At 39.9% G+C, this 22,093-nt stretch overlaps 1 protein-coding gene across 3 annotated transcripts in view; it reads right to left on the reverse strand.

The window, feature by feature from the left end:
- Positions 1–249: 249 nt before the first annotated feature.
- ATP6V1C1 (ATPase H+ transporting V1 subunit C1) overlaps positions 250–22,093 on the reverse strand; it is a 51,266-nt gene continuing 29,422 nt past the window's right edge. For all 3 annotated transcript variants that reach the window (XM_047783484.1, XM_047783485.1, XM_047783486.1), the window contains 9 exons: positions 19,998–20,092; positions 18,412–18,503; positions 17,264–17,362; positions 14,198–14,266; positions 6,558–6,650; positions 6,371–6,464; positions 4,262–4,359; positions 2,369–2,495; positions 250–878 (listed from right to left, as the gene is read on the reverse strand). In XM_047783484.1, coding sequence (XP_047639440.1) covers positions 783–878; positions 2,369–2,495; positions 4,262–4,359; positions 6,371–6,464; positions 6,558–6,650; positions 14,198–14,266; positions 17,264–17,362; positions 18,412–18,503; positions 19,998–20,092 — 863 coding nt within the window. In that variant the 3' untranslated portion in view covers positions 250–782. The remainder of the gene's footprint in view (positions 879–2,368; positions 2,496–4,261; positions 4,360–6,370; positions 6,465–6,557; positions 6,651–14,197; positions 14,267–17,263; positions 17,363–18,411; positions 18,504–19,997; positions 20,093–22,093) is intronic.

Raw genomic sequence — 22,093 nt, forward strand, 5'->3', positions numbered from 1 at the left:
ACTTCCTAATCGTAAGAACTGAAAGTCTAGTGTCCAAATGTAAAAACCCACCACACATTCAAAAATAATCTTCACATGTGTGCTCTGACCCAAACCTGCCATACTTAAACCAGCACGCGAGTCGGCCACAGCGGGCATCCCTCGGTATATATCACACAACCCTGAAAGCAGCACAGCAGGTTAGCCGTGATGCCATTTATTAAGTTCCCAAACTGAACGGTCACCTTCGAAGTTACACACACCACAATCCACCTTTGCACAGGTAATTTTATTCTCTCCTGTGGGTGTCAATAGTGCTCACAGACTGTAGTTTGAAAGAAAGCACATAACCTGAATATTGTCACATTTCTTTATACCACGATTCAATAACTATTCAACAGTCATGTCTACTAAACACAGTGAACAAAATGGTATAACTGTTTACACCATTCCCCTGTAAACAAGGCTTTTGCCACAACAGTAACAAATGGAATTAATGCATACCACAATTTTATATTGATGAGGAAAGACCTTCTCTTTAAATAAGCTATTCTGTTTATAAATAAACTCTGATTTTTTTTTTTTTTAGTACACATTTACAGACCTGATCAATAAGAAGAAATAAGACATACAGCTTCCTTTTGAAAATGTTGAGAAACGGACCACTACGGGAGACTGCGCTGAGAAAAGGGGGTGAGAGCAAGCAAGGGGGAGAGAGAGTTAAGGGCGCGGCCATAGGGCAACCTATTCTGTTAGCAAACACTGACACCGACACGAGGGCAGGGCTGTCTGGGGGGCTCGTTTTACTTGAATTCCAGCAAGTTGCAATCGATCTTGTAGTACACATAGGGGTAGTATTCCTGCTGACTCAGGTTTAAGCCTGGAATATCCACAGGAGCCTATGGAAAAAAATCAGAGGATGGCTCACTAAGTACTTAAAGACATTTAAAAAGGAAAAGAAAAAATGTATTACCATTTGCAGGCATACCTTGGAGATGTCTCGGGATCTATTCCAGATCACCAAAATAAAGTGAGTATTGCCAGAAGGCAAGTCACATGAGGCTTCTGGCTTCCCAGTGCACATAAAAATCATGTTTCCACTACACTATAGTCTACTGAGTGCGAGATGGCATTCTTATCTTAAAAACAATGTGCATCATACCTTAACAAAAAAAAGACTTCATTACTAAAAAATGTGAACCATCATCTGACATTGCAGGGTTGCCACAAACCTTCAATTTGTAAAAAGTGCAGCACCTGCAAAGTGCAATAAAGCAAAGCACAATAAAATGAGGTGCGCTTGTACCTTCTTAATGAACATATACTCTGGACTAAGTTAATACATTTATGCTAATTTAATTGGACTTGGCATTGTTATTTCCATTTTGCAAATGAGGGAGCAATCTCAGTCAGGCTGACGTGCCCTAGGGAACACAGCGTCTGAGTTAGTAAAGCCACATTCAAGCACTCTCTGACTTCAAAGCCTCTATGTGTTTAACCATGACCCTGCCATCTTTTTTTTTTTTTTTTTAAGTATACACTGTATAAAATTACTTGTTAAAATCTCAGGCTTGGAGTATTACATTTATGAGACACATGGCTTATAAAATGCTGGCTAAAAATAAACCAAGTGTGACTTTAACAAAAGGCATGTTATAAGCATTTATTGGTAGGAAATTATGTATCAAGTATTTAGACTTCACATATTATTGGCAATACCATAAAAATGTAGGGTCATTTCCTGCTTTTTTCTTCTCTCAAAAAATCCTTGATTTTTTTTTTAATGGGTTCTAACTACTGCACGTGTGAACTGCCATCATAAACTAAAGAGGAAAAAAATCAGCAATGTATTTGAAATTGAAAATATAAAAGCCTGCTACAAACTTAAATAATAGCAATGACAAAAAATATATACTCTGTTTATCTTTCTGTTTAAAAAGAAGATATAAGCACATACCATTTTAGAGACATGACAGTTCTCTTTTAAAATGCTCACTTATTGATGCTGCTGTTTTTTTTTTTTTTTGATGCCACTACTTCTACCAAATAAAGTTAAAATAACTACTTTTCTTTCTCTCTGCACCTTTTACTTTGTAAACGACTAGTATCCCTCATTTTGTGTGGATTTCTGCAGCTATAAACATCAATCTACAGCAAGAAAACTACTGGCTTTTAGAAACACCAAGAAGCAACTAGCGTAAAATGGGATAAACAAAGGAAATTCTTTGCTATGCTATCAGGTAAACTAATTACTAACAAACTGAGACTCTTCAAGTAACTTTCCAAAGATTAAGTAATGTAACATTTACTATCCATTTTTACATCTTCTTCCAATAATTTTTTCTGAAATTCATCCAGTTCCTATTCAGCCAGGCTAATAAATACTTACATCAATAATAGCTGCTGCACTGCTGTCTAGATGTTTATACAATTCATATAATACTTCTCTTAGTTTCTTCATTGTTTTCTTATTGGGTTGAAGGAGCATTGCTTGGAAGTTCACTGGTAAGCCATACCTTGCAAGGAAGCAGAAATTCAGTGTGTCACACAAGCAAGCATAAACAGATTTTTCTTTTGAAAGCAAATATTCTCATAATATTCATCACTGTTAATAGGGAGAGGGTACCTCATTTTCATGATCACCTTTACAGGTTCAACTAATATACTGAGAAACTCAAACTTTCTCTGATCCTCACTGTTCATCAGAAATCTTTAAGATGAGAGTCAACTGTCTACTAGGAATTACTTTTACTCTTCAATTTTTAAGGTACTATGAATACCTTCAGCAAATAGTGATAATATACACACTTACTACAGTGTCTCTAGGTCATCTGCAAAGAATTGGCTCCAGGACCCTTCTGGATACCAAAATCCACGGATTCTCAAGTCCCTTACATAAAATGGTGTAGTATTCCACATCTCCTCCAGATTATTTATAATACCTAATACAATGTAAATGCTACGTAATTAGTTGTACATACAATACAAATGCTATGTAAATCAGTGCAAGAAAATCCAATTTTGCTTTTTGGAACCTTCTGGAATTTCTTCTTTGATTATTTTCAATCTGTAATTGGTTGAATCCCTGGATTCAAAACTTAAGAATATGGAAGGCTGACTAAAGATATTTTCATGTAACCAACAACATGAGATTACTCACAGGAAAGAAATTTACAAATAGTGGGCATGGCTGCAGATAAGTATCCTGAACTATTCCTAATATGAGCAACATGCATAGAGGACCACAAGATGACTGAGATGTTAAATGTTTCAGAATAATAAAACATTTCAGGTTAATATGAAACAAGAACTTCAAATAAGGCATCAGTATACTGTGTGCGGAACTGTATGTGAAATACTTCAAAGACCCTTTGTTGTGTTTTCATTATGGTTCTAAGTGTACTACTTTACTCTCCTGCTGTCCAGCGAGGCAGCCCACACAGCACAGAAATGGGTAGCACTGAGGAATGAGCAGATTTTTTTTTTTAACTCTCCAATATTCCTGCCCCTTCCTAAGCCCTGACTAACCTTTATCACAGTGAGTGATAAAGGAAGGACTTGCCCTCAAGGAATGACTACAATTTAAACAAGGCACTGGACGGCCAGGTCTCTTCATAGGGCTTACGAGTTGTGCGAGCTTGTTATTCACAAGGCAGAGTCTTTCCTTCAAAACACCTGGATTTTATTTTACTTTATTTTATTTGGACACTGGTTCATAGATCAGCACTTGACTTTGAACCTGGCATCAAAAGGCACAACACGTGATACCCTGAACAAGAACTATGAGACATGCTGCCATACGGATGGGCAAAACTGAGACCATGCTGCTTATGAATGAAAGGCTTGAACAGGGAGTTGGCAAAAATAAAAACCTAAAGCCCATATTTTTTGCTAGAATGGAAATGAAAGTGGGAATTTAAGGTCTTGTTTTTCAGTGCTTCGAATACCAGGAAGCAATTTAAAATCTTCCTTGGGTGCTTCTAAGATGGTCTTCTGAACAAACACTGGCTGATATTTTACAGTCTACGTTTAAGTTCGTAATAAGGAAAGAATCAGAGAGAACAGCAGCATGATCTTTTTCCAAACCTGGTATTAAGGGACAAGACATAACTAACATTCACGTAACAAGCGGTATGACACTGACAATCTCTCCCTCATGATTGGCCCTTTGGTTTCTGCAAATCAATGTCATATTACTAGACTGTGTGTTATAAGAGAGAAGTCCAAGGTCAAGGGAACTGTGAATTCTTCAGTTCCCAGTTTCTCAAGTAACTTCCTTTACCTCAAAACAGACTCAACAAAAACCCTCAATGCTTTCACATGAATCCAGGCAATAAACGCCTCACTGAAATTCACTTTCAGCCACCGTACAAGTGGTCCCTATAGAAAGAAAGAAAAAAAAAAAAAATCACCATAAATTTGGTTTTGAAAATGGCAGTTAGAAACTAGATAAATCAAGTATTTTTAAAGGAATGACTATCCAGTAAGAATCTATAGGAGAATCAAATCACATTATAATTCGCTTTAAAAAGATTTCATGATTCTAGGAGTTCCTGTAGTGGTACAGTGGTTAAGGAATCTGACTAGGAACCATGAGGTTGTGGGTTCAATCCCTGGCCTTGCTCAGTGGGTTAAGGATCTGGCGTTGCTGTGAGCCTGTGGTGTAGGTCACAGACACAGCTCAGATCTGGTGTTGCTGTGGCTCTGGCGTAGGCTGGCGGCTACAGCTCTGATTAGACCCCTAGCCTGAGAACCTCCATATGCCACAGAAGCAGCCCAAGAAAAGGCAAAAAGACAAAAAAAAAATAATAATAATAAAAGGTTTCATTATTCTCATTACCTTGAATATTTTACCTTAAATTAGATTAAAAGGTTAGACACTAACTCTGTAACCTCAGTAGACACAAAAATCCATTGAACCCTATTCACTACCCAGAAAAAGGCGTATATTTTAATGGAAGTTATTTAAACTGATGTAGAAGTGTCCTTCTATACGTCTGAAAAATCAAAATACAAAAATCTAAATTTACTATCCAATACTGTGCAACATTTCTTATCTCTAAAATAGAATCCACTTACAAACAACTTCTCAAAAACAAAGATAAATAGCTATGCAGTAAGTCATTTAACATCTCTAGGTCTTAGTTTTCTCATCTGTAAAGTCAGAGGTTGATCTAGTTCCCTGAAGCCTCTTCGTCATGTTCTAAATTTTTAATGATTCTATTACATAGTATAAATTCTTTCTAAAACTATTCAGTATGACTTCTAGTACTAAATAAAAATATTTCTTTAAAGAAATAAATTTCAAATGATATATTAGCATCTCTCCATGTTTAAAAGACATACCATGATCAGTTCAGCTGAGTTATTGGGATAACATTATTAGGCTCATTTGGATACACAATTTACTTAAAAAGGGTAACAAAACAAAGTGAAAGCCTTTGGTTAAAATATCTGTCCTTTATAAGGGTTTCTGGACTTTCCCCATAAGTCGACTTTATTGGACATTATGTGGTTAAGGCTATTAGTTTTCTCCCAATTGAAATGATATGGTTTATAAAGTACTTGGAGATCATTTTAAATGGAATGTGCCTTTATTTCCTTTTGCATTAAAGAGAAACACATTTTCACTCATCAGGTTTCCCCTCCATACAAGCCCTCAGTCTTCACCAGAGTCCTGCACTTGAAGATGGCAAGACGGTGAAAACCATCACTCACTCACAATTCCATCCCTACTCTCCATTTTGCCTAGAGCACACTAATGCTTTAATGGGTTAAATACAAGTTCCTGGAGTTCCCGTCAGGGCTCAGTGGTTAACGAATCTGACTAGGAACCATGAGGTTGCGGGTTCAATCCCTGGCCTCGCTCAGTGGGTTAAGGATCTGGTGTTGCGTGAGCTGTGGTGTAGGAGGGCGGCTACAGCTCCAATTAGACCCCTAGCCTGGGAACCTCCATATGCCATGGGAGCGGCCCTAAAAAAGGCAAAAAGACAAAAAACAAAACAAAAAAAACCCAAATTCCTTCGGTAAAAGACTGCAGCATTAAAGACAATTTCCAGTAAGAAACTGAAAATTCTTACTGAAAAGAGAGAACTACTACCTAATTAAAATGACCCCTCACAGCTGCGGCATTAGCCAAAATGCTGCATGTAAAATTAATTTATGATATAGATTGAGAGGGATTCATTTTAAGGTATATATTTTAAGGTAACTATTCACAGATCTCAGCTTGTTGAGATAAAATTCATTTTGATCATTTAATAGAAAAAATAACTAACACCAAATGTCTTCAGAGCAAAATCTCAGTTTTGTTTCCCTTTAAATCAAAGAAAAGCAATACCACATTTTCTTATGCTTAACACTGATACTACTCAATATTAAAAACCCATACAAATTGTTTTTTCTTGTCGGTAGAAAGCCTGTTCATTTCTTCTTTATCTGCCTTCATCTCCTCTTCATTATACTGGAAGTCACGAACAATGAATCTGAAGTAAAGAAAGGAAGAAAAACAATGAAATTGTCCACACCATGTACAGGTGATCTAACAAATTAAAAAAACAACAAAACAATCATCTTACTTGTTTTCCCTGGCTTTGTGTCTGAAGTCATCGACTGCCTTCCTAAACAGGGTGACATTACATAGGTAACTGTCTTGGTCCTCTGAGAGAACACTATAGAAAAAAAGGCAAAGTCCGCTGAAAACTTAGTGCTCACTTTCATACTGAGGGCAGAATTCAGAAATGGGGGGGGGGGGGCAATAAGTAAGGTGTGGCAGCCCTTCCCAAACCACCGCAGTGCTCTGTGCTTGGACTCCAACAGGGCAGACACTCAGTGTTTCTGGTGTTTTTATTTACAGGGCCATAACAGCCCTCTATCATGTTTTCTTCCAAGCAACAAAAGTAAACATTAACTCGAGTAAAGTATCCACGCTCTAAGAATCCTGCTTTTCAATCTGTATTAGCACCAGGCCGGTGGAGGAAAAACTATCCAGGAGCTGGCTGGTTTCCAGAATCTCCTTGCTTCTTGCTCAACACCCTCTTCTTCTCTTCTCGGAACCGAACTCTCTTCCCGTCTCCAGGCCGGCCCCGCGAGGCCTGGCCCAGCCTCTCCGCACTGCCAGCACCTTCCTCCGCAGAGCTCTCCTTTTCTCCTCTCACACCTGAAGTCAAAACTGAGAAACCCACTGTCTAACCTTTGACAAAACACCTCCGGGCTTCCTTTTGGGCTTCAGACCATCCGAGGGAGGTCAGAACTCCTACCCAGTCACGGCCCTTGTGGATATCACTGCCAAGATCTTTCCACATAGCACTGTCAGGAAATTTTAATTGTCACATAAACTGGCAATGCCCTGGGGAAAAGCCCACTGTTTGGAAAGGCAAATCGTCCAGTCCACATACAGGCTGATCCTAATTTGCCTATTTATGCAGAGTCCCACGTGCAAGGTCTCTGAAGCTACACACTGAAGTGTTTAGCACGGATGCTCTTGGGCAGGGAGGGCATCACTTAAGGGTGGGGTCTCTCCTCCTCACTATCTTTCACGTGTTGGCTTTTACTTTTTTGGGAGGGGGGCCTGCCTGTATGGCATATGGAAGCTCCCAGGCTAGGGGATGAATCAGAGCTACAGCTGCCAGCCTACACCACAGCCACAGCAACGTCAGATCCAAGCCATGTCTGAAACTTACACCAAAGCTCACGGCAATGCCAGATACCTAACCCACTGAGAGAGGCCGGGGATTGAACCCACATCCTCATGGACACTAGTCAGGTTCATTACCGCTGAGCCACAACAGCAACTCCTTGGGTTTTACTTTTAATGCTTAGTTTTTATTTACAATGTGGTGCTTCTGAAATCTGAAAAAAAGTAAGTTTTACAAAACCGAGGGAGTGCTCGTGAAATTCAATGATGCCTCGCTAAACATGGGGTTGGGGGGAGGGAGGAAGCTTAGTTTTTCCAGGCAGCCTAAGAACTGCCTGGTTAACCAAGTAAATTCAGGAGGCATCTACAAGGCTTGGTGGCAAAACAGCTTTAAGAACGGAAGCCACCTGGCTCTTGGCCGGCCAGCGGGCAGGGGCCACCTCCCCAGGAGTATGAGCAACAGAGGCCTCTGGGAGCAGCAAGCACGCAGTCACTGAAGCAGAAGAAACTCAGCTATTCTGGATTTAGAATGTTTCAACCTCCTTTCAGCTTGCGCCCTCTCAAAACTATTACCCTTAATTCTTATTCCCAGTGCCCAGCAGATCCAAAGCAAGGCAGCTACCAAGCAGACAGAACTTGAGAAAGAACCTTTAATGATCTTCAGGTTTGCCAGAGTTGACTGGGTAATGTGCAGACTGACTGAGATCAAAACAAAGTAAATCCAATTTGATAGGCTGTCTCAGACCTGAAAGATATTCCACCGTCATCATAGTCATCTTTTAAACTTATTTTAATCTTAATTAATTTTTTTAACTTTGGTACTTTGCTGTTTTGAAAGCCACTTCTAAAGCACCTGATACCTCACATGGCTCCATGTGGATGAGCAGGGAGTCTGTTACACTGGCTTCTTCTACCTACCATGCAGAGACTTGCATCACAGCACAAAATTCTTATGATGAAATGAGCCAAGAAAAAGATTCAGTCTTGTTTTATGATTAAGTCCTACTGTGCTGCCTTATTAAGAAAAATAGAAGCTATTTGCTTAACCATATAAAAAATAAACCGTGAATCCTTAGAGACTTCCAATCATTTAACAAAGACTCTTATAAATGTGCCCAGCTCATGTTAGATATTAGGAATAAAACTAGTAAGACATGGTTTCCTGACCTCAAGGCATGGACCTAATAAAGGAAACGCTATAAACAGGTAACTGCAATACAGACGATGTTAAGTGCTGTAACAGAAGATATACATATGTGATATATTGGGGCAAAAAAGGAAGTAAAAAACTGCATTTGAGGGGATATCAGAGTTTCACAAAAGCTGTGATGCCAAGTGGAGCTCTGAAAGGCAGGCAAAGGAAAGAAGAGGATGCCAAGCAGAACCCCATATGCAAATGCACACAGGTGTGGAATAGCATGGCGCATCTGGGGAACTGCCAGGAAGACACAGAGGTGGAACACAGGGTACAAGGTGTGTGTGTGCCAGTAACAAACTTTGTATACCACAAAGATGAAGACAGCAGCAATGCAGAAGACTGATGAAAGAGGATACTGGAGACGAGACTGATTACAATGATCCAGGCAAGAGGCAGGATTCTAAACTGAGCAGTAGGTATGGGGCGGGGGGACTGAACCATATGAAATTACTATCCAATCATTTTTGTCCTACAAAATAGCAATTTCATACAGTTCAACCAAATATATGGAAAGTAGAGATGACACAACAAATTAGGTGGAGGGATGAGAGAGAGATAAGAATCCAAAATGACTGCCACGCTTCTGGCTGGGATCACGAAGTGCCACAAACCACAAGGGTGACAGGCAATCCGAGACTGAGGTTGGGGTGACCATGCTGTACTGGTAGTCCCCTAGGGCACAGACACATGGAGTGGTCCAGGAAGAACCTAGGTATGTGGGTCTGAAGCTCTGGAGACTTGGAGGTCCTAAAGCTCCAAGCAGAGGTTAGAGCCACGGGTGCGGCTAAACAGTGTTGCCTGAAGAAGGGACAGTCCCACTGAGACAGAACAGCCTATACCTAGACTGGCCAGTGTTCAGGGCTACCAGGTTCTCTGCAGCACTCGGGCAATTCAGGTGTAGAAGCCAGAACACATTAAAGATTAATTTGAGGTGGGAGTTTGAGGAAGGTCTCGGAGGCCAGAGACGATGGTGCTGGTTAAGAGAATGGCTGATGTGATGACTAGATCCACACTCAGCAAGAGACAAGGCACGACTGGAAGAAATCAACAATGTCCATGCAAAAAGGGGCAGGGCCTGGAGATGAGGACAAGTTCAAAGAGCAGCTTCCATAACACTGAAAAAGATGGAAAGAAGGCTCTGGTTCAAAAATTGGGTTACATGGAGCTCCCATCGTGGCTCAGTGGTTAACAAATCCGACTAGGAACCATGAGGCTGAGGGTTCGATCCCTGGCCTTGTTCAGTGGGTTAAGGATCTGGCGTTGCTGTGACATGTGGTGTAGGTTGCAGACATGGCTTGGATCCCGCGCTGCTGTGGCTCTGGCATAGGCCAGCAGCTACAGCTCCGATTGGACCCCTAGCCTGGGAACCTCCATAAGCTGTGGGCGTGGCCCAAGAAATGGCAAGAAAAAAAGACTAAAAAAAAAAAATTCGGTTACAGGAGTTCCCATTGTGGCTCAGTGGGTTAAGAACTCAACATAGTGCCTGCGAGGATGTGGGTGTGACCCCTTGCCTCTCTCGGTGGATTAAGGCATAGGTCACAGCTGTGGCTTGGATCCCGCGTGGCTGTGGCACAGGCTGGCAGCTACAGCTCTAATTCAACCCCGAGCCCAGGAACTTCCATATGCCACAGGTGCGGCCTTTAAAAAAAAAGAAAGAAAGAACAAAGAAAGGAAGAAAAAGAGTTGGGTTACAGTTTAAGAGCTAAAGCCTTTGAGGAGGTTGAAGGTGAGGCCAAGGGAAGAGCCTGCAGAAATCCAGTGGAGGTGACAGCGTGTGAGTGGCAAGTTTGAGTCTCTAAACTCACTCTCTTCATTTAGTCCCACAGTTGTGTAGAAGCAGTAACACTATCTTCTCACACTTGCAACCAGGTAGAGAAGAAACTAAAAGGCAGTGTTTTTCAGCTGCCTCATGACACTTTGTGACACCCATGTGAGTGGCAGTGCTTCTAGAGCTTTCTAGCTCTTCCTGCTGCTTCTGACTTCTTAGCTCTCTCCTAAGACTCCGTCTTGCCACCTGCTCTGCTCCCCAGTCACCCTACCTGTCTCACTGCCAAGGTATCTTTCCTGCTTTTCTTCATAAAAGGAACCTTTGCAATCCCTGCCCCCAAACACAAAAAAAGTAACCCTTCTCTGCACAATGGCTAGTGTCGTTTTTTTCTAGGTCTTCCTCGCCAGGATCCTCTGCCTCCTTTGGAGCTCTAGCTCTCTGAACAAAAACTTCCAGAAAGCACCAATGAATCTCTGGTGCTGTTTCCAACAACACAGAAGAGGCCAAAGTCAACCCATGAATTGACCCTCGGTTATCTCAGGTTATCTTCACAAGCAAAAGTAGTCAGATGAAAAGCTCAATCGTAATTCTGAAAGTGTAAGTGAAAAAAGCACCTCTTTCTGAACAGTTTTTCCAACAAAAAGAAGCAGGTCAGTAATGCAGTCTCTGCTTCTTGGCCCTTAACTCAGACCTGGCATTTATACACATCCCTGCACTCAAGCTCCCAATGACGGCAGGACTTCACTGTCCAATCCTGCAAATAGCTAGATTTTATTTTATTCAATTTTTTTAAGTGAAATGATTTCTTCCATGTTTGAAGGTGGTCTCTTTCAATCTATTTCTCTACCTCAAAACTGCACTTTCATTCACTATTTCCAAGAGTAACTTCTCAAGTATTGTGCCAGAGAGAAACAAGTAACAGTATTACTTATAACTGACTTTAAAATAGAGCCCTTAGAACAATGACTAGCGCAGAGTAATTCCTCAAAAAGATGTTAGGTATTGGAGTTCCAATTGTGGCACAGCAGAAACAAATCCAACTAGGAACCATGAGGATGCAGCCTGGATACCTGACCTCGCTCAGTGGGTTAAGGATCCGGCGTTGCCATAAGCTCTGGTGTAGGTCGCAGACACAACTTGGATCTGGCATTGCTTTGGCTGTGGTGTAGGCCAGTGGCTACAGCTCTGATTCGAGCCCTAGCCTGGGAACTTCCATATGCTGCAGGTGTGCCCTAAAAAAAAAAAGTTATTTATGACAAGCAAAAAAATCCAGCATTAAGACACAGAGATCTTTCCTAAAGAGTATACAAAATTCCAGGCTAAGCTACGAGAAGCCGTCTGCCACACGTGAACTAAACATCCTCATCGGTGCTAGTTGAGCTATGGCATGGTTTTCAATGACTACGTTTAAATAATTTTTCAAAGATACAACCTCAGTCTTCAGTTTACCATGTGGAAGGCTGGTGTGAATGGAAGGTACTCCCCCCAAGAGGGAAAAAAATTCACAACGTGCACAGGTTTGTGGCTTCATTCTCAAAAATCAACATCTGTGAAGCTACACTTTATCTTATCAAGCCTTAAAAGAACCTCATAATATGTACAGAGAGGGGCATGGTGCTCATTTTACAGATGAAGAAAATAAGGAAGTTAAAAGACTTACCCCAGCTCACATAAGCAAGTTGGAAGTAGCAAAACCAGCAATAGAACTCAAATCCCTGCATCCAGGACTCTGCATTATACTAGGCTACCTCCCATATGACACAATAAAACTGGAAAAGAAAGTATTTCATGGGCCTGGCCTTACTGACACCACTTCTTTACTACCCCAGACCTTTCCATCACCAGGCTACCACCTCTTGCGGGAGGGACAGACATACAAAAGAACTCTTTGGGGGTGCATACACACTGTACTTCACAGCTACTCAAAGAACATCTCGTGTGGAACGGCAGAATAGAGGAGAAAATGACATGCTAGATGGTGTCAAGAGTGCAGGACTTGGAGTTAAAGGACCTGAGTTTTACCCCTAACTTTACCGTTGAACACTTACACAGCCACAGGCTTTAGGCAACAACCTAACTCATGCATTTTTTTTTTGGTCTTTTTTTGTCTTTTTTTGTTGTTGTTGTTGTTGTTATTGTTGTTGTTGTTGCTATTTCTTGGGCCGCTCCCGCGGCATATGGAGGTTCCCAGGTTAGGGGTTGAATCGGAGCTGTAGCCACCGGCCTACGCCAGAGCCACAGCAACTCGGGATCCGAGCTGCGTCTGCAACCTACACCACAGCTCACGGCAACGCCGGATCGTCAACCCACTGAGCAAAGGCAGGGACCGAACCCGCAACCTCATGGTTCCTAATCGGATTCGTTAACCACTGCGCCACGATGGGAACTCCAAACTCATGCATTTTTACCTCTTCATCTATGAGGGAGAGTACAACAACTGTCCAAACTACCCTACAGAACTGTTGTAAATATAAAATGAGACAATGAATATTAATCCATAAGTTGCAAAAATGCTTTTGCCTTTTTTTTGTTTTTTTTTTTAAAGGAAAGTACAGACTAGGTAGAATCTATGTTCATTGGAAAGTGATGGTGAATATTTGATGATCAACCGATCAACACAGCACCTGGGTAGCTGTTTTGGTAAATTCCTCTGCAAGGTAAATGAGGACTTAGAGACATGCAGTAGGTATACGATAAGTCTTTTAGAAGGTAGCACAGGAGAAAAAGTACCATACCAGAGACCTGGGTTCTAATTACAGCTCTGCCATTAATGAGATATGTGACTCTGGGCAAACCACTTCACCTGTGTGGCCTCAAATTTCCATATCGTGCACCCGCATGTTCATTGCAGCACTATTCACAATAGCCAGGACATGGAAACAACCCAAATGTCCATCGACAGATGATTGGATTCGGAAGAGGTGGTATATATACACAATGGAATACTACTCAGCCATAAAAAAGAATGACATAATGCCATTTGCAGCAACATGGATGGAACTAGAGAATCGCATACTGAGTGAAATGAGCCAGAAAGACAAAGACAAATACCATAGGATATCACTTATAACTGGAATCTAATATCCAGCACAAATGAACATCTCCTCAGAAAAGAAAATCATGGACTTGGAGAAGAGACTTGTGGCTGCCTGATGGGAGGGGGAGGGAGTGGGAGGGATCGGGAGCTTGGGCTTATCAGACACAACTTAGAATAGATTTACAAGGAGATCCTGCTGAATAGCATTGAGAACTTTGTCTAGATACTCATGTTGCAACAGAAGAAAGGCTGGGGGAAAAATGTAATTGTAATGTATACATGTAAGGATAACCTGACCCCCTTGCTGTACAGTAGGAAAATAAAAAAAATTATAAACCCCCCCCCCAAAAAAAACCTTCCATATCTATAAACATGAGTGGGTTGATGAGATTGTGCAAAGGCCATTCCAGGTCTAAAATTATAATTAGAATTAATATAACTCATCTATAAGGTGAAAAAGATGGTTCCAAAACTGTACAATTTACCACAAAGGAAAGAGAAAGATATTTCCTAATCCAACAAGCACGCTATCAAAGGAATTCTCGGGAAAAAATGGGCTTTACAAAGACTACTACTTACTTGCTAGACCTCGGAACTACCATTTCAGCTAGTGTTTCATACTGCTTAATCCAGTCGTTGTGGTTTAACCTGCAGAAAAGGCATAATTAAGTTAACAGAAAAGAAAGTCCTACTTCCTCCAAATCCAGGAAATTTAGGAAATCCTGCCAATATAGGAAATTCATCTATAGTAAGTACACCTCAAATCTATTTAACAAAAAAATTCAGGTTTCCTACTGAGAATGAATTTCTTTTTTTTTCTTTTGTCTTTTGAGGACTGCACCTGCGGAGCTACAGCTCCGATTGGACCCCTAGCCTGGGAACCTGCATATGCCTTGGGTGCAGCCCTAAAAAAGACAAAAAAAAAAGAATTAAAAAAAAGAAAATACAGTTCACCACCCCATACATCCAGTAACTATTGCAAAAGAGGGACATCCTAGAACTAAGTTTGGAAAGGAAGTGAAGTATAGTTTCTAAATTACTTTCAAACTTTTGAGTTGATATACCTCACTAAAAAAAAAAGAAAGAAAGAAAAGAAGAATGGAAGAAAGGAAGGAAAGAACAAAGGAAGAAAAAGAGAGAGAGGGAGGGAGAAGCCATGCTGAAATCACTAACATTTCTATTCAGTGGCCATTACAAAGGACTGAATAAAACCACAGTTCCCGAAGGCACAGAACCAGGAAGTACTGAGCCAACAAAGTGACGGTAAGCCAGGCTGCCCAGAACATTATGCAACAGGCTTCTCTAGAGACCACTGACTTTTACGGATGTGGTGAGAGATGGTAACTTTTGCAATACAAAATAAAGAATTGTAGTATTTGTAGCTAGGATGATGAATAATTCATTATACAAGGTATTCTAGCTCCTATGTTTCAAATACAGTGTACCGAGAATTATAAAAAATTCTAGTCAAACACAAATTTTATTTATTTATTTATTTTCTTTTTATGGCCACACCCACTGCATATGGAAGTTCCCAGGCTAGGGGTGCAACTGGAGCTGTAGCTGCCAGCCTACATCACAGCCAAAACAATGCCAGATCTGAGCCGAGTCTGTGACCTACACCACAGTTTATGGCAATGCTGGATCCTTAACCCACTAAATGAGGCCAGGGATTGAACCTATGCCCTCATGAATATTTAGTCGGGTTCATTACCGCTGAGCCACAATGGGAACTCCAAACAGAAATTTTATTTTTATTTTTTGTCGTTTTAGGGCTGCACCCACAGCATATGGAGGTTCCCAGGCTAAGGGTTGAACCGGAGCTGTAGCTGCCAACCTACACCACAGCCACAGCAACTTGGGATCCGAGCCGAATCTGCGACTTACACCACAGCTCATGGCAACACCGGATCCTTAACCCACTGACTGAGGCCAGGGATAGAACCTGTGACCTCATGGATGCTAGTCAGGTTCATTTCTGCTGAGCCATGACAGGAACTCCCAAACACAAATTTTAAATAAAGGTTGAATGAGACAAACTTTCATCTGGGCAAAGGCTAATTTGTTGCATAATATAAAAGCATAGATACACAAATTTATTGGAAATAATCAATATTTTAGCATTTTGCAGTAAGGGGGAAAAAGCAGAAGTCAAATAATACTGTAACCACTGTAAATTCAATGGAGTGCTTTCCCACCCCTTGCCGGGAGGCATCGCTTTCCAGTATCACCCAGATCCCTAGCACAGCAAGGAAAGACTTGGAAATAATGCTCAAGATCTGGGGAGGAGTCACCAAATTTCCCACCTCAGTTTGGATTCCCCCAAAGATTCCCTGACAGTGAGATTTTAGTGTAAGTCAGAAGTGAAACCAATAATAACTGTTTCTCTTTCTCTCTCTCTCCCTCTCTCTCTCTCTCTCTCATACACACACACACACACACACACACACGGTTTCATTTTACTAAGATTGACTGTGACCAGATTTATATGTTAAATAATAGAGAAGGCCTAATCTAAGGAGATTTCAAAAGATTATCTAATCCAGCAAACTATACCTATAACCTGCACCTGTCTTTGTAAATAAAGTTTTACTGAAACAGCCACATCCATTCACAGACACACTGTGTATGGCTGCTTTCAGTTAAACCACAAAGTTGACGTGGCAGAGCTGAGTAGTTGTAACAGAGGTCATGTGGCTTGCAAATGGTAAAATACTTAATATCTGGCCCTTCACAGGAAAAATAAGCTAACTTTTGAACTAATCCATCTTTTGCTCCTTTGAGGCTTAATTCATTCTAACCAATCAAAAAGATTTTTTCAGAAACACACAGAGCTTCCTATTTTGAAAAATCTAAAAATAATATTTAAGGAGTTCCCGTCGTGGCGAAATGGTTAACGAATCCGACTAGGAACCATGAGGTTGCGAGTTTGATCCCTGGCCTTGCTCAGTGGGTTAAGGATCCGGTGTTGCCGTGAGCTGTGGTGTAGGTTGCAGATGCAGCTTGGATCCCGCGTTGCTGTGGCTGTGGTGTAGGCCGGCAGCTACAGCTCCAATTAGACCCCTAGCCTGGGAACCTCCATGTGCTGTGGGAGCGGCCCTAGAAAAAGGCAAAAAGACAAAAATAAAATAAAATAAAATAAATATTTAAAAGCTCAATAATTTGGCATTATTTAATTTTTTAATGGTCCATCTCTACTAAGCTGCTAAATTTGATTTGGAAACTCTTTTTTTTTTCTTTTTTTTTTGCATTTTTTAGGCCTAAACCACAGCCACAGCAACATCAGATCCGAGCTACGTCTGTGACCTACACCACAGCTCATGGCAATGCCAGATTCTTAACCCACTGAGCAAGGCCATGGAACAAACCCACAACCTCATGGTTCCTAGTCAGATTCGTTTCTGCTGTGCCACAATGGGAACTCCAAGGAAACTCAATCCTTAATTGACATCTCTAATACTAGGTTATGAACTAAATTGTACTGTATGTGCCACATGACTACAGGTTGGTTGACAGAATGAATGACAAAGTGATATTCCCTTTACATCTGGGTTTTATGGAAAACTTCAAATTAAAATATCAGGCACTAATATCTTTCCTATAGTTTAACAAGTAAAAAAACCTTTTGTAATTAAAAAAACATACTTGGGAACTACGACCAGTAATGTGACGAGATACTCTGAATCAAGAACAAAGTCATCCTTCTTCACAATTTCTGCTAGACTTCTAGTTAGCAAACTTCCTCTGAGGAATAAGAAAAAAAATCATTAGGCTGATAATCACATGCTTCTGTAACACAAATAAAGAAATGGCAGGCTCATGGTCACTCATACTACATATATATACATACACATCTCAAGAGAGGGATTAGTCTGAATTAATGTTTTTATTTTACATAAGAAGCCAAAATTTAGCTGAATATTTCCCATCTCCCAGGCCCAAAAAAGTCAACATTTTATCAGAATTTGCCCCTAGTGTCTCCCTTTAATTATCATAACTTAGCTCCTCTTAATTACATATATAACATCTTGACTGGGAAAGTGTTATTCATTAGCTATCAATTAAAGTCGACTTCACCGTAATTATGAAATCATATCATCGAGGCACAACCTTTGATTTTCCTCCCTCTCCCTGGGTATCAATTTTGGTTAGAGTTAACCCAAGAGTCAGCTCTTTCAAAGCAGTCTTCATTTGGTCTCCTTGCACATTTCGTAACGAAAATAACTTGCTCTGTTTGCACCACTGATAGCTTCCAACCTTCCCTCTGGGACATGAATTCATAACTTGAAGAGTTAAGTGCTTAATGCTACTACACCTGCAGTGGTCATACTGTCCTGAGATCAACCAAAATAAGAGTGTTCTATTTTAAGAAAACCTAACATGTAAAAAAATCTAAACTTGGAAAACAGATAAATTAAAGAATGAGTATTACATTATAAAAGGATTCTTCTATAAAATTCTTTTAAAGCAGCAGACAATTGTAATGTAATTAAACTATGATTTGATTTAAAAGTTAACTTTAGATAATTTAGCAGTAAAAATCAGATGGATAAAGGGATAAACCAGGACCCAACTCACAAGTATTACGCATGAAATCAGTGCAAAAAATCAGCCTCACTTCTGTTTGGACTAGCCTCAATTAAGAAGCTTTTCTCCATGAAGTGAAAAAAACACCATTTTAATTACAGAAACAGTACAAACCAGACCTTAACTGACCCCTAACAATCGTTCATTCAGTGTACGCTAGATTGCACCCCCAATTCTAAATATTTATATATACTTAACAAGCTTACGCATTCTTTCGTTCCAAATTCTGTAGATTCCCTTTCAGGTTGTTATATGCGGATGCTCGAGATTTCAGGTCATTGTCAATCTGAGTCACTCCCTAAGAAGAAAGCAAGAAAAACAGGGAATTTTTTTTCTACACCTGCCTTTATTAATACAGTTCAAGTAACTGTGTTTAAACTTCAAAAACCAAAACACCACTAGTTACTGATAGAAGAATTTTCTATTATTTAAAAAGCATGGCTTTAAAGGTCATTAAAAAAAACCTACTTCATTTTTAATAACTATGGTAACTTTCATAAAATCTCTTCTGCTAGAGATAATGTTGTAGTCTTTAATTGTTGTTACTATATTACTACTTAAACCACGTAACTAGAATCTAGGCTGCTGGGTATAGAGATTACGAAAAGGCTCTCACACCGAAGTCTGAAGGGTTAATTTCCAAAAGAAACTAAATCACATACAAGTTTTGCAGTTCACAACACTACCATTCACACACAGAATATTTCTGCAATGAAGTTAAAATTGTATTTGAAGTTTTTTATAAATGTTATAAAAGCTGATTTTTCAAAAAAGATGGTTAAAACTACTAATAACTTAGGGAGAAAACACAAAGCAGTAGATTTAGTATTTGAAGAACTAATTTCATCTCAGCTCTACCATTACTAGCTGTGTGGCACTAGGGTAAGTCACTTCACCTCTCTGAGCCTGCTGCCTCATCTATAACAGTATCAGGAAGAAGATGACTAATACTTGATAGAGATCAAAAGAAAGTAAGGCTCAGTCACAGGAAGAATACTACTTTATATTACCTGGCTACTCATTTTTATTAAATTATATGATGACTTGAGTTAAAGTCCTTGATAGTCTATTTATTCATTTACATTTAACCACAGAGCACAATATACAAATAAAGTCAACAAAAGCCAAGGAGTCTATCCAAGCAATTTAAACCATACTTTTCATCCTAACCAGATCATAAAAATGTTGCTTCATTATAGTTTCAGATAAGACTTCTACATTTTTCTCTCAAGCTCAAGGACTTTGCAACATCAAAGGAACTTTTAATTCAGTGAGTTCATGGATGGACTTTAACACCTGTGGACTCTCTGAAACTACATAAAATCACATGAATATGGGCATTTTTCTCTCAATACAGGATCAATACTGAATGTGAGAAGGTGTCAGAGAACCCATAAAGTTTAATCTGAATCAGTAGAATGTACATAAACATTCTTAAGTGACCATTATTACATATCTGAACAACTCATAAATCTAACACTTAAAAATTAAATAACTATGAAATTTTAAAGTTACTTTCCTTATTTAAACATTGTTGATGCAACATTAACTTAACCACTTAAGAAAAGTAAAACTACACAACTTGGATAATGTACACATGGAAGTGTTATCTTTTTTGACAGCTTTCAATTTTTCAGTAAAGCTATAGTTAAACGGTATGCCCTATTTGTATTAGTCACATATAATTAAGATGCCTTGTCAAATCCTAAACTGGAGTATTTCATACCTAAATACCTACAAAACAAATAAAGCCACTATAAATGTGTCCTACCTGTGCCATTTTTTATCTTACCTTGGCAATTATTTCAGAAATATTTTTCAGAGACTGCTTGATTGGATATTTAGCCATATCCCACTGAAACCTTGTTATATAAGTAACCAAGTCAACTGAAATAAGGGAATAAATTAATTACTGCAAAGAAGTAATAGTACTTTTTATAGTTTGCTACATGTCAAATCTGGCATTGAGACAATGAGTTAAGGTATCATTTCTAAAGAGTCCTGGTTAAATAAATGTGTGATATATTAAATGTAATACACTAAATAACATAGCTCAATCAAAAATTTTACCTTGCAATCTGACTGGATCTCTTCTCCTTACTCAAAAGTTTATATTAAAATTCTCCTTCTAATTTGATCACTTAATAAATGGAATACATACATAACCATGACATGACATGCCTCATATGTGGGAGAATGAGACACAAAGATAAGAAGCTACTTCAGACTATCTCTTCAATAAGTAGAATTTGACACAAATATGTTCTTTCTTTGCAGCTTACCCAAACAAACTGAAAATGAACCTGTCTGTTAGAACCATGTGATGACTATTTCTAGGAATCTGCATTTCAGTAATTTTCAAAACACGGACCTTTTACTTTCAAATGAAAAGAATAAAAAATGCAGAGCCAAAGAGACACTCAATAACTAATTCCCTGGAAGTCTGGTAGTCAAGGTGACTTTACCCCTCAAGTCTGATGGGATCAAGGTCAGAGAAATCAAATGACAATTATGGCTAACTGTAAGTCATATCAAAATATCTTCTCTAACTTCTGCCTACATCATATGAACAAGTCAACAACATAGATGGTATTTACAAAAGCAGTTTTGGATACAATGCCTGCTAGATTATCAACTCCCATTCTACCTGGCAGACTGATTGCCCTAATTCATCAAGTACCTAGAGACCAGTAAAGGCACCCTAAATTAACACATTTAAATTCTACCCCAACCAAATATTAACAGAAACAGTAAAGAAGCTAGGATCACTATGATAATGAAGAAAAAAATAAATTACTTTTTTTTTCTGAGTAAGTATCTATTATTTGCAAGAAGAAATGAAATTAGAGAAACACTGGATTTAAAATACAGTGACTGTTGAGAGGTTAGCCAAACCTCCATGCTGCTGCCTCAGCATTCATTTTGTGTGGCCAAGTGGCCTGCAGAAACCTAGAAATTACAGTAGATAACAGCCCTTCCTTGATGAAGCCTCCAGTCATCAGTAAATGTAAGTTCCTGATATGATCTCCCTGACATGACCCGGTGATGAGCACTCTTCCCTGCGGCCCAGGGTCTCCCCCTAGTGTGCCCTTCAGATAAGAGCCCCTCAAAGTTTACCCAAACCCGGCTTTTTGGTTTGAATCAACCAATCTGCACTGTCTTGGGAACACCGAAGCACCTAATAAAGGCATGTGTCCCCCTCCTGCCATTCTCCTGTGCCTGTACCCTGCCTTGACCTCCCTGTGCTGCCACCTCCTCCAGCACCTGGGAGTAATAAACATCTCTATTTCACTTTTCCTTGTGGTCTTCTGTTGGACCCTGGCTCATCACACCAAGACAAATGTTAATTAAGTCACAGAGTGACCTTTATTAGAGTAGGCAACAGAGGATAGAAAGGAAGGAAAGGGGAGTTCCTGTCGTGGCACAGTGGTTAACGAATCCAACTAGGAACCATGAGGCTGTGGGTTTGGTCCCTGGCCGTGCTCAGTGGGTTAAGGATCCAGCGTTGCCGTGAGCTGTGGTGTAGGTTGCAGACGCAGATCAGATCCCACGTTGCTGTGGCTCTGGCGTAGGCCAGCGGCTACAGCTCCGACTCGACCCCTAGCCTGGGAACCTCCATATGCCACAGGAGCGGCTCAAAGAAATAGCAAAAAAGACAAAAAAAAGAAAGAAAAAAAGAAAGGAAGGAAAGGGTTGTTTCTTATTAGAATTACATATGACTAAAGATCAGCCTAACTTTTTTTCTTTTTAGGGCCACACCTATGGCATATGGAAGTTCCTGGGCTAGGAGTTGAATCAGAGCTGCGGCTGCTGGCCTAAATCACAGCTGCAGCAACTTTGAATTGAGCCTCATCGGCAACCTATGACGCAGCTTGGGACAGTGCCAGA

Source organism: Phacochoerus africanus, chromosome 6 (assembly GCF_016906955.1).
Source record: "Phacochoerus africanus isolate WHEZ1 chromosome 6, ROS_Pafr_v1, whole genome shotgun sequence".
Classification (NCBI taxonomy): domain Eukaryota; kingdom Metazoa; phylum Chordata; class Mammalia; order Artiodactyla; family Suidae; genus Phacochoerus; species Phacochoerus africanus.